This window comes from Babesia microti, chromosome I (genome assembly GCF_000691945.2).
Source record: "Babesia microti strain RI chromosome I, complete genome".
NCBI lineage: Eukaryota > Apicomplexa > Aconoidasida > Piroplasmida > Babesiidae > Babesia > Babesia microti.
In genome coordinates this window covers 668462-684526 of record NC_027205.1, presented here as the reverse complement: position 1 = coordinate 684526, position 16065 = coordinate 668462, and the positions used below count along the sequence as shown (strand labels likewise).

At 35.0% G+C, this 16065-nt stretch overlaps 12 protein-coding genes across 12 annotated transcripts; 6 read left to right on the top strand and 6 right to left on the bottom strand.

The window, feature by feature from the left end:
- Nucleotides 1-6: 6 nt before the first annotated feature.
- On the top strand, nucleotides 7-1335 carry BMR1_01G01895 (hypothetical protein; the record flags this gene model as incomplete). Its single annotated transcript, XM_021482839.1, has 3 exons — nucleotides 7-489; nucleotides 512-1153; nucleotides 1174-1335. The coding sequence occupies 3 exons, from the start codon at nucleotides 7-9 to the stop codon at nucleotides 1333-1335; spliced, it is 1287 nt and encodes a 428-aa protein (XP_021337437.1).
- A 2-nt stretch (nucleotides 1336-1337) lies between these two features.
- On the top strand, nucleotides 1338-2520 carry BMR1_01G01890 (SUA5, putative translation factor; the record flags this gene model as incomplete). The annotated part of the gene is made up of 2 exons (XM_021482838.1): nucleotides 1338-2446; nucleotides 2469-2520. 2 exons carry the CDS (start codon nucleotides 1338-1340, stop codon nucleotides 2518-2520), a joined length of 1161 nt encoding a protein of 386 aa, XP_021337436.1.
- Nucleotides 2561-2873, bottom strand: BMR1_01G01886 (hypothetical protein; the record flags this gene model as incomplete). The annotated part of the gene is made up of 3 exons (XM_021482837.1): nucleotides 2561-2623; nucleotides 2644-2753; nucleotides 2774-2873. The coding sequence occupies 3 exons, from the start codon at nucleotides 2871-2873 to the stop codon at nucleotides 2561-2563; spliced, it is 273 nt and encodes a 90-aa protein (XP_021337435.1).
- On the top strand, nucleotides 3106-3495 carry BMR1_01G01885 (hypothetical protein; the record flags this gene model as incomplete). The annotated part of the gene is made up of 1 exon (XM_012791990.1): nucleotides 3106-3495. The coding sequence occupies one exon, from the start codon at nucleotides 3106-3108 to the stop codon at nucleotides 3493-3495; it is 390 nt and encodes a 129-aa protein (XP_012647444.1).
- Nucleotides 3482-5588, bottom strand: BMR1_01G01880 (origin recognition complex subunit 1; the record flags this gene model as incomplete). Its single annotated transcript, XM_012791989.1, has 10 exons — nucleotides 3482-3685; nucleotides 3709-3900; nucleotides 3922-3971; nucleotides 3993-4169; nucleotides 4190-4356; nucleotides 4378-4544; nucleotides 4565-4647; nucleotides 4668-4741; nucleotides 4861-5114; nucleotides 5160-5588. The coding sequence occupies 10 exons, from the start codon at nucleotides 5586-5588 to the stop codon at nucleotides 3482-3484; spliced, it is 1797 nt and encodes a 598-aa protein (XP_012647443.1).
- BMR1_01G01877 (hypothetical protein) lies at nucleotides 6378-6482 on the top strand (the record flags this gene model as incomplete). The annotated part of the gene is made up of 1 exon (XM_021482835.1): nucleotides 6378-6482. The coding sequence occupies one exon, from the start codon at nucleotides 6378-6380 to the stop codon at nucleotides 6480-6482; it is 105 nt and encodes a 34-aa protein (XP_021337434.1).
- BMR1_01G01876 (High mobility group protein homolog NHP1) lies at nucleotides 7784-8077 on the top strand (the record flags this gene model as incomplete). Its single annotated transcript, XM_021482834.1, has 1 exon — nucleotides 7784-8077. One exon carries the CDS (start codon nucleotides 7784-7786, stop codon nucleotides 8075-8077), a length of 294 nt encoding a protein of 97 aa, XP_021337433.1.
- Nucleotides 8417-11062, bottom strand: BMR1_01G01875 (BmGPI5, Sexual stage antigen, Pfam s48/45; the record flags this gene model as incomplete). Its single annotated transcript, XM_012791988.1, has 1 exon — nucleotides 8417-11062. One exon carries the CDS (start codon nucleotides 11060-11062, stop codon nucleotides 8417-8419), a length of 2646 nt encoding a protein of 881 aa, XP_012647442.1.
- A 19-nt stretch (nucleotides 11063-11081) lies between these two features.
- Nucleotides 11082-11402, bottom strand: BMR1_01G01872 (hypothetical protein; the record flags this gene model as incomplete). The annotated part of the gene is made up of 2 exons (XM_021482832.1): nucleotides 11082-11230; nucleotides 11303-11402. 2 exons carry the CDS (start codon nucleotides 11400-11402, stop codon nucleotides 11082-11084), a joined length of 249 nt encoding a protein of 82 aa, XP_021337432.1.
- Nucleotides 11403-11433: 31 nt separating this feature from the next.
- Nucleotides 11434-11781, bottom strand: BMR1_01G01870_2 (hypothetical protein; the record flags this gene model as incomplete). The annotated part of the gene is made up of 3 exons (XM_021482829.1): nucleotides 11434-11526; nucleotides 11547-11675; nucleotides 11698-11781. The coding sequence occupies 3 exons, from the start codon at nucleotides 11779-11781 to the stop codon at nucleotides 11434-11436; spliced, it is 306 nt and encodes a 101-aa protein (XP_021337431.1).
- On the bottom strand, nucleotides 11863-12811 carry BMR1_01G01870 (conserved Plasmodium protein, unknown function; the record flags this gene model as incomplete). The annotated part of the gene is made up of 7 exons (XM_021482824.1): nucleotides 11863-11934; nucleotides 11958-12025; nucleotides 12046-12104; nucleotides 12126-12178; nucleotides 12221-12292; nucleotides 12315-12428; nucleotides 12449-12811. 7 exons carry the CDS (start codon nucleotides 12809-12811, stop codon nucleotides 11863-11865), a joined length of 801 nt encoding a protein of 266 aa, XP_021337430.1.
- On the top strand, nucleotides 12944-15944 carry BMR1_01G01860_2 (Fibronectin-binding protein A N-terminus (FbpA); the record flags this gene model as incomplete). Its single annotated transcript, XM_021482821.1, has 9 exons — nucleotides 12944-13171; nucleotides 13192-13366; nucleotides 13388-13596; nucleotides 13618-13860; nucleotides 13956-14204; nucleotides 14226-14510; nucleotides 14585-14819; nucleotides 14840-15861; nucleotides 15882-15944. 9 exons carry the CDS (start codon nucleotides 12944-12946, stop codon nucleotides 15942-15944), a joined length of 2709 nt encoding a protein of 902 aa, XP_021337429.1.
- Between the last annotated feature and the right edge of the window lie 121 nt (nucleotides 15945-16065).

Genomic DNA, 16065 nt, shown 5'->3' with positions numbered 1-16065 from the left:
TGTCTTATGTACTGGCATGTAATCCCTAGTCTCCAATCAGCTCTTTTGCACATCTCATTCACTCTTAATAGAACTCCTGAACTGAACGAACACAATTCAACCATCCCAGGAGTTGTTCGTTTGTGTAACATTTCAAATTTGCACATTTCTCGTATTATAATTTGCATTGGCGAAGTTATAAAAATTCTCTACATTTCTTCCCATGGTACTAATGGAAAGATTAAATCTATTCAGTCTTTCGTAATATCTAAATCTAAACACTCAAATAATTCGACAATCACCGTTTACGTAACAATTTCATTCCTCATTGTCGGATTTTGGGAAGGAATTGAAATTACTTCTCTCAATATCAATCAACAAATTGAATATGCAAATATCAACTCTAAGAAGGAACTTACTCTTAGATGTAAAAATTGCGATAGCGAAATAGCACAATTCGTCGACCCAATTATCACACAACTACCACTAACTAACAATCTAAATGATATAGTAAGTTTAACAATTAAGTCAGTTCTGCACTGAGTGTGAGTTTGATATACCTATTTTGACTGAGAAAACACCGCGCGTCAACGAAATATTTCTTGACATTGATTATTACGTTATAAATAACAACAATCTGATACTTTGCAATTTTCACAGCTCGGGTTGTGAAAATTGTGCCAATTTATACCATAAATATCAATCAATAACCAGCAACCCTACTGTCGTATTGTCTGGCTGCAGCGATACATTGAGCCCTAGAAATCTTAAAATCGATAAAATCAAGCTATACAAAGGCGAATTTGGATATAGTGGTGACAACTACGGGTATTATAAATATAAAAAGGAATTTATCATTCCACTTATGCCAATTAATCACTTATTAAAGCTCTATATCAGACAATCAGACGCACCATACACAGACGAGGCCATTAGCCTTATTGTCACCAGCAGGGATATCTATCTTCTGCCCATTGTTAATTCTACAAATACTAGAAACATTACAGGTACTTACAATATAAGTGAAACAAACAATATTGATTCTAGTTCAAGTGATCAAAATATAGTGATAGAGAATGACAATAATTGCTATATCACTGATAATTTGGAGGAAGAACTGATTGCAGAGGCCAAAAAAATATTCGACAGTGTCCCTCCTGTAATTGGAAAAAGGGTAATAAATGTTTTATATAGGTGTTGTGGAAACTAGTAAGTGATGCATCTAATAATACCACATCAACAATCGCACTTTCGAATACTAGTTACAACTATTTACTAGAAAATTTGATCAAATTTACCATAACAAATCCTGAAAATCAACAATCTGATTTGAAAACATCAGCCATACCCATATAAAAATGCCACAATTGCCAGTACTAACCGGAAAACCTGAAATAATCACTATTCCCAACAGTGAACGAGACAAAAATGAATTGTTTCAACAACTTAAGCAACATTTGCTTAGGGGAAAACTAATTGGTCTACCTACAGAAACTGTATACGGACTGGCCAGTAATGGTCTAGACACATCTGCAATTGAGTTAATTTTTCACATGAAAAAGAGGCCGATGAATGATCCAATCATTCTGCATGTTTTTGATTTTTCTGTGGCTATTAATGAAATATTTTCACTGGATCTATTTGAGACAGAAATTGTACAGTTGTTGAGTGATAAGTTTACGCCCGGTCCTTTGACGATTGTTGCAAAGGCCAAGGATTATATACCTAAGGTTCTAAGCAACAACACTGGTTATCAAGGGGTAAGAGTGCCAAGTCATAGTTTGACAAGGGAGTTTTTGAGGTATTTAAAATTGCCTCTGGCTGCCCCAAGTGCAAATGTATTTGGTCATATCAGCCCTACTACAGCACAACACGTATTAAATGAGTTTCCACAGGAAGAAATTTACATTATAAGCGGCGGACCATCTTCCATAGGCATAGAGTCCACTGTTGTAAAACTATGCCTAATTGATGATGTTTATACACTGTCAATTTGCAGGCCCGGTGCAATTACATTTTCGATGATTTGCGATGCGTTGTCTAGCATTAAGGGGCTGAAGATTATCCCAAATGAACGCTTATTTTTTAACGATGACAATCAACATTTGTATTCACCGGGGCAACTTTTAACGCACTACTCCCCCAAATACGCTACCTATCTACTCAAGCATAACAATACCGATTTGGGTTGTTTTAAAATTCAAAGCAGCGTTTTGTTTGACATTTGCGGAGTTTTTGCAAATTCGGCAGACTCATTTACGCATTACATAAAGCCGATAGAATCTGTTACTTTTAATACTAATTTATCAATGGAAGACGCAGGGACGATACGTATGCTCCAGCAGGGGTTATTTGCCAACCTTAGGAGATCAGAAGAGCTAGCTTCTAAACTAACCAATCCAACAATTTTTATCTCTTGGTTCCCCAAAACTCATCTAAGCGAGGCGTTATATGATCGCATTTATAGGTAATCATATTTCTAATGCCAGAGCCGCATCTGGGCAAATTAAAATTTTGTCGCACTACTTGAATCATAATTAAGGTATTTCTAAAAAATTAATTCTATACATTTTTTGCCGTGTCAAACTGAGTCTATAATTTTGGACAGACGTTCCATGAATCTGTCAACGCTCCCAGAATCCACCTACATCAGCCATGGATTACCTTTGTGCTGATCTTGACATTGCCAATTTTAGTCCTAACTAGACAATAAACGGCACCATCAGCCGGCTGTTCAATTTTGACTCTCTTCCAATTCCTATTTCCCTCTATATCTGAATTATACGTTTCATACATCGTTTAAATACTAGGCGAATTGTGTGATTCTTGCCTTTGCGTTGACTCTCAATAATTTGTTCCAGTTTATCAATGAAGCTCTCCCTTTTCAACAGCATCTTGATATATTATTCAATAATATCAAACTTTGATAGCGATATTTGTTAGTGGCAATAAACGCCAAGTGGCGATCTATTGCCGACTGCTAGGGTATATTACAAGTATAGTGTCTGGATGTGCTAGATGCCCCTACATTTAAATCCCTAGCAATGGGTATGTTGGCCATGTGTTTTTAGACTAGTTTATCACATAATGATAATATAAAAAAGCATTGAATACCAGTAGCATGTAATGTACGATCCGGAAGAAGATGCAAAACTTTTATGTGATTTGAAAAAGGTGATCAAACAAAAATGGAATACATACAGCGAGTTTGATAATCCTCACTCAAATGAAGAGATTGGAACACCAAAAGGCATTTATATTTCATCCAGCGGCCTGCCAATATCAATAGACCACTTAGATGGAAACAAGAAGAGGAGACTTCAAGCTAATCAATATAAAACGGCGGCCAATAAAATTGGTCCTAGGAAGAAGAGATTTGAATTTAGCAAATTAAAAACGCACCTAAAATACAATTCTACTAATGAATCCAGTATGAAATCAGACAGTGATGAGGATGATAAGGGCAGGATGTCCACTATTTTAGAGAAGACCAATAAATTAATTAAGCACAGTTAATCTGTCGTAACTTGAGTGCCCAAAAGGAATCTTTTGACAAAGCAAGCACAATTTGCGATAAAGGAGGGATAAGTATAACCCCAGTATCATCCATAAAATCTTCCGGATCAGTCCTTTTTTCATTAAGATTACCAACTGTACTATTTTCAAATATAGCAGGAACCAATTTGATTAGTCCTAGTGCTATCATCTATGTAATTTTACACGAAATACCTTTAGCAACAGTAGTTTGAAGTATTGTGGTTGAAAGTCGGATAGATCGATTTCAGAATATGCAACTGATGTTATGCCGATAAATTTATGATGTAGATGTCGAACGGATATCATATCTTCTCCCGAAGTTACCAAACAAGTCAAAACACATTTATAGCACCATTGTAAATCTTTAATCTTATCTACAAGTGACTAAATAACACATTTACACACCTGTAAAATGGAGTTCGAAGCTTTGTTAACATTCTGCACGGTAAGTTTTCCTAAATGAACAAATCAGTTACCTTTCCCCAAATCTTGTGCCTTTTCGTAAATGTGTAAAGCCTTCCTCATATCACCACAATAATTAGCAACTCTTTTCGCACACAAATTGATGGGTAAACTATCTTGTGTCGAAATGCAGCTCAACACATTATTGAGTTGTTGCCCAGTGTAGGGAGTGAAAACAAGCGTTCCAAACGCTAAATAATTTGTTCTATACCTAACCTGCTATGGCAGGAGCTTTTGAGTCTATTAGGAAGGTCAATTGTATTGGAAATCATTATCAAAATGATCTTTGATCCGCGGTATGTTGGCCAGTTGAACAATGTAAAAAGTACAGACTGGGACCGAGTTAGCAGATAATCCACTTCATCAATTAATAAGACGCTAGATAAATGATTTAATTACCAAGGTTTATCACGATCTTTGGAAAATTCTTCATCTAACAGTTTGAGTGATTGATGATAATTATTTGCTGTTGTTGAAAATAGTTTAGTGTAAATGGCATTGTATATATCTTTAGCATTCTTAAACTGTGTAGCGTTGATGTCTACAACATCAAAATCTGGTAGAATCTGAGTAAATTCTGAAATACCCCCAATTTTGATAGTTCTACCATTTCCTCGATTGCCAAAGATACTGTTTTAGTTTTTCCAGTTCCAGGAACTCCTGTAACATCTAAATTAGTAATTTAGTACATAAAATCTGTCCAGTGCCTTCCTGTCGTATGTTCATTTCCAAAAAACTCTTCAACTTATTCATCTCAATCTCCCTACATAAATCATATTGTTAAATCAATGAACAAGCGATTAGTTTATGTACACAAATTAAATTATTAAACAAGAAACAAAATTTTCGTTGCGTTTTCCATTTGTTAGTATAATGAATTACCTCCCCAAAATGGATTTTCTACTTTTATCTTCTTTAACATACAAGTGATAGTGCTTGCTGTACTTTAACATGATTTTATCCCATTCTTTATCGCCTTGAAATGGTACTATTGCACAATTTTCAGTGTAACAAATGTATTGGCAAAATACATTCGTCTCTTCGTCTTCATAATCCATTACTGCATTTTTGTAACTCTGAAAGTCATTGTGCACATTAATTAACTCGTCGATGGAATCAGCCTCTACGTATTCAAACTAAATGATTTCGATAGGGCAATTTAAAATTTGTGGATTACATACTTTGTTTGAGGCAATTACTTCATTTTCATGGGAGAAACCGGTCCAGTTTGTGAATGTGTAACCCTTGCCCTTGACTATCCCCTCGTTTCTATCGAAAAAGTATGCAATCTCGACAAATAACTGCTTGCGATTTGTAGTTTGCTCAAATATTGATGCTATTTTCCCCAATTTGGTATCCCTGTTCCCATTTTTACGAATCCTCACTAATATGTCTACGCTGTCACCCACTGAAATTACTGTATCATCCACAATAAATGAACTATAGAAATTTTTATCCTTTACTACGGCGATTAATGGTCCATTTAATGCATATTTAAATTCACTTGCATTACTTTGGCATCCGCTATCAGAACTATTAGTGTTATATGTTACATGTTTATCTAGACGAGGGCGGCCACGTTTCTTTGGAATTTTATCAGCACAACCCATTTTAAATTTATATAGAGTTATAAATTCAAATGATAAGTTGGGAATCCCAGAACTGGATGTGCTATTGGGAGTGGTAAATAATGTAAAGGATCCCGATGTGTAGACCTATTGTTTGCCGGGTTAACATATTAAAATGGATAAATCATATCTAAAATGCATGATTTGTAAACATATAACTAGAATTGTTGGCTCCTAGACAATTTAACTGATAAGCTAAAGTTTCAATGCGCAAATATATATTATTTGGGATGTGAGTGATAGGGTAAATTGTAAAATGAGTAGCTAATACTTAAAGTTAGAATAGTTTTATCAGTTAATTTTAATCATATAATGGGAAATTTTTTAGCACAAACTGAAAAATTGACGTCAAGCTGGGGGGAAGCGCGTGTTAATGTATATGAGTGAGGATAAGTGGGTACCATGATATGGATGAATCAATCAAGAGATAGGCATGTAACATATATCTCTCATGAAAGTAATAAGTTTGCCACCCAAAAATATTGATTAGAATATATCTTGCAATTTTAGTTATAATAATAGATGCATACATTCCTCATCTTTATTATGCATGTTTGATGGCAAATTGGGCCCTTTGTGTACCCGCCCTTAATATATAGTGTGCCCAACTAGGAATATGATATCTTGAATACCGTTAAATTTTCAGATGACATTATTTATTCGACCATAGCATCTGAAAAGGATGAAAATTTTGCGGGAAAACTTAGTCCACCTATAGGACTATCCAAAGTTTAATTTAAGGGGAATGTGAAAATTGCAAGTTACTTGTATATGTGTATTTTCATTACAGCAATGAATACATATATACTGGACAACTTAATAATAATCTGCTTTAAAATGCAATCTAAAATATTGACTATTTTTATTACCAATTGACTGCAAGATCATATGCTCACTTCTCCCATAAATTTTGGATGTGATAGGAATCCTTATTGAGGAGGTGAGGGTTTGAATGGTATTATTTTGAAGGTTGTATTTTGCATTAGTAACATAGAATCGATATTTTTATAGTGTGTATAATCCTACTACTGTCGTGATCCTCAAACTTTTTAGATGATATGGAAGTGGCAAATAAAACCTCAAATGAAATTGTCAAAGCAGTTGAAGTATTAGACCTAATTGTAGTGTATGTGCAATGTAGTTCTCATTTCCAATTTTAAATATGAAACTTCTAATAAATACTTCATGAAGTATTGAAAATGTAGGCCAATAGAAATATATATTTCTAATGTTGTGTTAAGAAGCCGTGTAGATCTTGATTTCCCGGGTATCAATACATTAAAGGTGCCAGATTTAAGCTTAGAATGATTGTACGGAACTTTACATAAACAATTTCGAGATTTTGTGGAAAACGGGGAAATGGACCCGATCGTATGTTAATGACATTAATTTGTGAATACAGCCAGCGGAGTGTTAGGAATTTGATATGTTATAGAGACGGCAGATTAATAGGGAATAAGAAATGACCAGAAAAGTAATTGTTGGATAATTTATTAGCAAAAATTTGTATAAATGGGGAAAGGAACTTAGATTGGTGAGAGTAACTTTTTGTAAATTTAACCGAAACTTGTGAATTGCCTATTAGTTAATCTTCTGATAAATTACATATATAAAAGTGAATGGTAATAATGTTTTTGTAGAATTGGTAAAATTACAATTTACGGAGTTGGCATTTGAAGACATTAGATAAATGAACATTTCGAGAAACTATGATATAATTGAACTTAAAGGTCATATATAAAGGAAAATATCAACACAAATGATTGGAATGTATAAATGTGCAAATATATCTAACAGCAAATATTTACAACCAACAATACGAGATTTATGAACTTTTAACGTTGGTATGGAGCAAAGCATATTTATAGTAACAATTTCCATCGATGTTGGAGGGCTATCAAACTTTATGAACAATTGTTGATGCATTAGTGTAGTGAGTATAAGTGGTACATGGGTGTGTAGGCAATATGAGTGTCCCCATGTTATTACCCCCATTGCATTACTACTCTTCTCAATAAAGAAATATATAATATTTTTAGATTTTAAAAATATTCTAAACAACGTCCATTCTGAACCGCTAAATATTTGTACATTTAAATCGTTTATATATACTCACTAACGTAATTCACATCGTCTTGTTTGTATTTCACACACCTTTACAGATCAATACTATCAAAATGGCAGGGAAAGTATCAAAAGGATCCGCTGGTAAAGGCAAAAAACGTGCAAAGAAGGATCCAGATGCTCCTAAAAGAGCGTTGTCATCGTACATGTTTTTCGCCAAAGAGAAGAGGCAAGAGATAATCGGCTCTAACCCTCATTTGGCCAAGGATGTGGCTACTGTGGGTAAGATGATTGGCGAGGCCTGGAACAAGTTATCTGAGAAGGATAAGGAACCCTACGAAAAGAAGGCACAAAACGACAAAATTCGTTATGAAAAGGAAAAGTTGGCATATGAAGGTAAACATTAAAATCCTCGACACACGTTATTCCCAAAACACCAATTACATTTAACTCACATTCCCTTTGGAAATCTTAATTGATAACCAATTTATGCTTAGTCTGCCTTAAATTCATTACCATCTACATCTATCCACAATAGGGCATCTTATTACCTATTACGTTGAAATATTAGTTAGCAATAATACAACATTTACAAAAAATTAGTCATTTAACCAGTTACTATATTTGCCGTTCACTTTCGTCTATATTTGTGCGTATTTCTTGCGTTATATGTGATTATTGTGTTATAATTTGTACATTATCTATGGCAAATTTTAATTGCCAATCTTGTCGGTAGTGTAATTTTTTCAAATAAATAATATCAGGGTCACTAATAATAGCTTAGAGATTATATATGTGCCCGTATTGCTTATGGTAATTGTGGCTAAGGTCTCACCCTGTGAAATGCATGAACACTCAATGCTGCCATTTGCAGCATATTTTAGCATGTCCTTTGTGAAAATCCAAAGAGATCTAAATTCGTATAAGTCTGTTGGTCGTTTAAAAATCTCCACGACCTTTCTAGTCCCGCTCTTTTTATCAATATCACCCGCATAACATACAGGTGGTATAGGATTCTCGTTAGACAATGGACAATGGAATCCGACTTTGTCGTGTATATTCATGTCAAATTCACAATTATTATTGGTCATCACATTTCCACGACCATCTTTAAACATTTTTGGGTAGACACCACATCCAACCATTTCCTTATGATCCAAATCAAATTCAATCTCAAATACGGCAAACCTTCCCTTATCGCCATCCCACACACTATCTTCAAGCAAATCCATGCAGACAAAATATAGTGGATATTGTCTTCCATGTAATACTATTGCGTCATTTTTAATGGAGACTGAGAGAATACTTGGTAGTTTTTGTTTATCAGGCAACTTTTTGAATGAAATGCCGTGGAAACCCATGAATTGGTTTGGATGTACAACATGCATTGTCCTGGGATCTATACCCCTTTTCGATTGAGCCGAATACATGTCAGTCCAGTTTATAGGATAAAGAGCTGATGTATTTTCATTAGTGTCATGCAAATAATTTTTGCACTCAACTTCAAGATCTCCATATGACAGCTTTAGGTTATAGTAACCGTATTCGTTTTGCTTCAACTTCTTCACAAGAGTTGGAAGTTTTTTGTCGATTGATTGGGGAAAGTTTGGATTTCCTGTGGTAATAATTACAACACCCGTGTCTTTGATGGGGAAGCCCACCTCCCTTATGCCCTTCCCGCTAGAACAGCTAAAGACATATTGTTGACCTAAAAATATCTTAGTGTCACTAGGAAGTGTTATTAGGAATTTATCATTACCGACAGATACAACTTTTAAATCAGATCGCTTAGTGCCCTCAAAATCTATGTCATCAAATGGAAAAACAGTGTTGCCAAAGTAAGCCAATCCTTTCTTTGGATAGATGACATCCCCCTCCCTACAGATGACAACTATTGTCTCGCCTGGTCTAACTACCCGATTACATGAATTGTTAATGATTCCAACACTGGAAGGATTTGGGTCGGTGAAATCGCAATCAAGTTTTGGCGTAATTGAGATACTTACTTCGTTTGCCTCAGTTACCTCTTGTTTTGGTTGGCAGGAGCAAATTAATTTTTGAGTAAAAGGAGCGCTCAGATTTTTATATAAAAACATATAGTATTCGTCTGTCACGGCAATTACATTAAAATCTTTGTCAAATATCATCTTGTTAGTCCGGTAATTTTGCCAAGTTTGAAATGAACGTTTACACGTTTTTATATCAAAAGTGTGGGTTTCTCTTGGACAGTAAAGTGTTGAAAATGTTGTTGTGGATGCATTATATTTGCACAATATACGATCATCGTATATGTAATTTTCAGGCGACTTATCAGGGGTTGGAGAGCAAATAGGCGCTTTTAAATGTACTGGAATTGAAAATGTCAACGAATTGGACCTAGTATAACTTTTGTCTGGAATTAGTAACAAAGTTTGTGAAATAATACCTTCAGGTGAAAAATGTTGCTCATTTGCGCTAGCAAAAACAATTGAATGATGTGTTTGGCAATTTAATTTTACAATTTTATCAGGATCAGATTTGATGCTTTTTAAAATATCTAATCCATTAATTGTAATAACATTTGATGGATGGCTGCTGGATGCTGTACTCTCAACACTTTTTTCATTACCTGCCCGTGTCAAGGCTTTCACCACTTCATTAAGACTATTTTTGTTAAATTTTTCAGAAGGGACATAGCTTGCACTTCTAACAGTTGAAGATACTGGATTCTGAACATTTATTGTTTCTTTTCCGCAGTCAATTTTGTAGATACCATAATAGTCAACCTCTCTGATCATTGAAACATCCTGATAGGGCGATACTATTGGGTTGGTGTCCAAATGAATATTGTAATATCTAGTGTTATCCTCTTGATTGGGCGGTAATAATACGATATTTATGAGTGCCAACATAATACCAACATTATCAATATTCTCATAGTCATCTGTATCCATTGATGGCACTCCGCAAATGTAGTATAATGATTTTAAATTGTCATTTGTGCCACCGTTACTAAGTATGACATTGTATCCGTCTTTATCGTACACACTCGAAAGATGTTTTCCAATCAAATTTAGCTCTTCAGGGTTAAAAATAGCAGGATCGGTCACTTCATTTGTATTTACAGATGTTTCTGATGTATAGATGTGGTTTTCCTGTAATGGAAAGATGTCGTAGTTGCGGTGTAGGAATCTTGGGCACTTTATGCCCACAGTCTCATGTGGATGCATATTCACCGAACAGTGAGTAAATGGTCTTTTTTTATCTTCTGGTTTAAATAATGTGCAAAACCTTTTCCACTCATTTCCGTTTTTGAACATCTTGTCCACAAATCCATCTTGTCGCTCATTTTCATTTGTGGCGCATGTTATGAATTGTGTAAAATTTGTCACTACTAGTAATATTATAAACATTTTAGAACTTAAAAAATTACTAAAAATATTTTTCTCGATCGTTTATGATGTTTAAACTCTTTGAAAGTTCATCAAGTAACACATTCACCTTAATCAACATATTTGGTGACCCAAGAAGAGTTTTATCGTTTTCGATCCATTCAAAATTAGCTGATAATATACTATCACCTAAGTTAGTTTTGTTTTTTGTATTTGTGTTTCCAGTGAATTGGTTATTTTGAGGTTAGATATTGGGCTTACCTCTAGATCTAAACGAAAAGTAAATGGTTAGAAAGAGTCCAGTGCATGTTAAAATGAGTGTTAAAAGTAGAAGTGAAAAGATAATTTTATATTGTTTCATTTATTATTTTTGTGTGGTGGATGGGAATCTGCTATTTTGTTACATGTACACAATTTCCAGATCTCTCCAATTTTATGATCACGGTAGCAATTCCTCTCCTCTTGGAGCCATTGCACTCCCCATTCTACATTAATTGATTTTTACTAAAAAATTCGAATTTTTTATCTCCACATTTACACCGGTATTAACCCTCTTTACAATCTCAACAATAGATATTGCTTTAACAACACACTTTAGCGGTGAATGTATTTCTGCAATTAAATTTTCACTTCCCTAGATAACTATTTGTTGTTACATTTGCAATCAAACAATTTATCTCTTCAACAACATCGTGAATGGATGTCTTACTATCCACGATAATAATGTTATCGGTGGTCATATAATTAGCGAAAAATAATTCTAGTGTGACGCTAAAATTTTTTTAAATAGTGCTGTAAATGTAAAAAATTAACTATATTTGTTACTTGAAGAGAGATGTTATTAGGAGGTTAATCACTTTGGAATCCATCTTATACTTGGGCGGCATGGGTTCCTCACAATAATTTGTCTACTTACCATGAAATGTTCGAGTTTCTCGTGTAAAACATAGCGTATTTGCCTTTCCTTAGATTTTCTTGCAGTGTCTGAGTTATAATTTAGTTACTTTTTTCTCTTTTTCGTCCGTACAGCTCCTTTTGTCCATCCTTTAATTGTTTCTCGTTACTAATTTATCGCTAATATTACCATAATCCACCCTTAATATTAACTAATTGTTTCAAAAGGTGTATATAGTAGTCCTATAGTTACTAAGTAGTTACCTAAATCTATAAAATTCCTACCTGATCCGTGTATATTTCAGATAACAAGCGGTCTGAGACTCCCAATTTGTCAAACACATCTTTGCCTATGTACTGAATAATTCAAAGGAAATACTTTATCCGGCAATTGCAGTGGGTGGCATCTCTTCAAACTTTTATCTAGATTTTGCATGGCATAAGCCACTTGTATAGAAGGGGATTGGTCCAGACATTTAAATTCCAAATTGACCTAATTGAAGCTAAAAATACTTTCATCTCAGTTTTTTCATTCCATTCATCGCATTTTTGGAAGAATCTGCGCTTTATTGTGGGCCATCTATCGTAATTTGCAAGGAATATATCATTAGCGATCTTTGGTTCCCTGAGCCTATATTTTTCACCCTTAGAATTATGTATTGCGATAAAGTGAGCCAGTATTTGGAGTAATTTTTCATTTGTATCGACCAGTTTCGCTTTTACATCATTATCATTATCGTGATCTATTAGCAATTGCGTAATTTCTTGATTTGGCAAACATGATAATAAATTTAAGCACTTGTGCAAATGTACTCTACTTTTTATAAGAGCGCCAAAGGCATTAATTTGTTCGTTCACAGAACTAGGGCTATACATAAGACCATACTAAATTCATAAATTTCCACTACATAGGGCTACTCATATATATCTATACATGAGTGTGGCTTGCTTGTCATATTATTACACATGCAAGCCTAAATAAGTAAAATATATTATTTATAGCGCAAAATGAGGGTAATGACTTCTTTGGATATTTGTGCAGTGTTGAAGGAGATAAAAGAGGCGATAGTCGGCGGTTCTGTTATCAATCTTTATGATGTAAGCAAAAAGGTATACATACTAAAAGTTTCCAATAGAGATTCTAAATTTTTTCTGTTGTTGGAAGCTGGGAGCAGAATCCATTTGACACAATTTATGCGATCCAAGGATTCCATGCCTTCTGGCTTCACCATGAAGGTACCTTAATATCTATTTAGTTGAGGAAACATTTGAAAGGCAAGAGAGTCAGCAAGGTTAGGCAATTGGGGTTGGATAGGGTTGTGGATATAGTTTTTGGTACTGGAGACTACGAGCATCACTTGATCATACAGTTTTATGTCTCCGGTAACATATTTTTGACTGATAACGAATATAAAATATTAACATCACTTAGTATGCAATTGATTTATGTAGGACAACATGTTCCAGAGCTTAAGCAATCAAATTCTAACATTTACCCAATCCCAGCTGTTTCTAACGAACTACCAATAAATCCGGACCTTTGTGGCATTTCAGTTGATAATGTCAAGAAGTTTTTGAAAGTCGGGAATTATATGATCACTGAGATGAAACGTATAATGCCTTACCTTAATACCTCCAACATCAAGCAATTTATCGTTCATGTAACATATCTACTAACCTAGAACGAGCAAATTAGCGAAGATAATATTGACCAATGTGCAGAGCGTTTAGTTTGTGCCATTTTAAAGATTTCAGAGCTATTGGAGACTTTAAAGAAGGGGAATAATGGTGGATACGTTACACTAGATCCAAAGTATGTAAACTCAAGTTTAGATTGTATACCCGCAACTGCATTAATCGATTATTCGCCAATTATTGCTGAAATAGACACCAGAAATTGCGTTAGTTTCAATTCCTATAATGAGGTAAGCTACTTTTTTGTAAGAATTGGTTATTATAATTTGATAATTGAACAATCAAAAATCAAAATATCTAAAGTGGAATTTTGTTTATTATTTAGTGTCTGGATTTTTACTTTGGTAAATTTGAGACTTTTGAAAAGCCCACTAAAAAACCATCAAAGGCGGAGAAGATAAAAATTGATCAGGAAAAGCGCATTTCAAACATGAAAACACAGGTTCAAATTGCTGAAAAGAATGCATATTTGATCGATAAACACTCAGCACTGGTCGACGAATGCATATCATTAATGCGTACATTAATTGCCACAGGCAGTAGGTGGGATGATATATGGGATGAAATTGAATTGGTATATCAAAACGTTATTTAGCAAAAACAAATGGGCCACGAAATCGCAATATTGTTTGACAGAGTGGATTTTAAAACAGGAGAGATATTTTTAAGTCTAAAGGAGAATTCCGATGATGAAGACGTCTGTATAGTGCCCGTATCAGTTAACCAATCTGTATTTAGTAACTTGAGGGGAATACACAATATGAGGAAGAATATACTAGCTAAGATAGATCGTACTGGTTTATCAATGGCTATGGCCATCAAGAATGTCCAAAAAAATGATAAAACGCCGAATAAATCGGATAAGTCAAGCACTAAGCAGGTATGGCTCATTTTTATTTTGTTAAATGAATGGTCTAAAGTTCATTTAATTATTATATACGCTGTGTAATTTAGGTGGAACGTATAAAGGTGAAGAAACGATATTGGTTTGAGAAATTCAAATGGTTCATTTCATCAGATGATTACCTCGTATTAGCTGGAAGAGATTCCATACAAAATGAAATATTGGTGAAACGTCATATGGAAAGCAATGACATTTACATACACGCAGATATTCACGGTGCCGCTAGTTGCATTGTCAAAAATAATTCTAGCGATCCAATACCTCAAAGGACACTAATAGAGGCCGGTATGTGGCAAATGATTTAGGGCAATTCAGTGTTTGCAATTCCAGTGCTTGGAAAGCGAAGTTCATGACCAGTGCCTGGTGGGTTGAGAGCTCTCAAGTCAGTAAAACACCAGAAACAGGAGAATATCTGCCCTCTGGTAGTTTCGTCATTAGAGGCAAAAAGAATTTTTTGCCGCCATCTAAGTTGGAAATGGGTCTTGCAGTTATCTATCTAAATCAGTATCTTGATCAGGACGGTGCAAATGAGACTTCAATTGGATATTGCACAGGCATTGTACATAATGATGTTATAACTAGAGAAAACGATGTCTTACCAAATAACATCGATGGGGTTCAAAATATAACGAATGATATAAAAGAAGGAATAGCATATCAGGCCGAAGTTGTGGAAATTAACGCAAATGACAAATCGCAAAAGGGAGCATCATTCACAGTTCAACGTATCGCTAAAGCATCCAATATAGTTGGGAAGAAGAAAAGCGATGGAAAGTTGGTTAGGGGGCAGAAATCCAAGAAAAAGCGCATGAAGAAGTACGAAGATCAGGACTCTGACATTGAGGAAATAAGGATGATGCTTATGGGTAGTAGCAAGCCAATCAAACATAAATCGCAGCCAGATGAACAAATTGTGGAGAAAAAGCAAAGTGTCAGAGAGGATATAATTAGGATAGAAAAGCCCTTTTACAGGCCTCCTCCATTCACCACCGCTCTCATTTCTAAAGTATCCTATACAGATCAGTCCACTGATGCAAGCTTTGAAGAGGCGAATTTGACTATCCCGGCTAGTACAGATAGCCACAGAACGAATGATGAGACTGCTTGCGGTGAGATAGGAACCGCTAAGACAGATGACAGGGCCGATAATGTGCCCTTCCAGTGTGTGGTTATGTGCGGGCCATGGGAGGCGATTTGCCGGTACAGGCTGAGAATAAAGCTTTTGCCGGGTAACGGCAAGAAGGGTCAAATAGCATCAGAAGCTTTGAACAGCTTTAAAAAATCTGAAGTGGATGAATACCGGAGGGGATTGTTGGGGCAGATGAAGGTGGGAAGAGACTGATACAGATGGACGAGCTGAGTTTGGCGATTTTGGGGAATTGCAAGGTAGACAAGCGATGCAATGGTTAGAAAATGCGAGAGTTAATGTATTTGTACTTTTCATAAAAAGTAATGGTTGTTTATTTCTTAAAAACCTAGTCCATAGCTAGTAGTGAGTAGAGATGCGTATGTGTGGCTGGTGCTCTAAGCC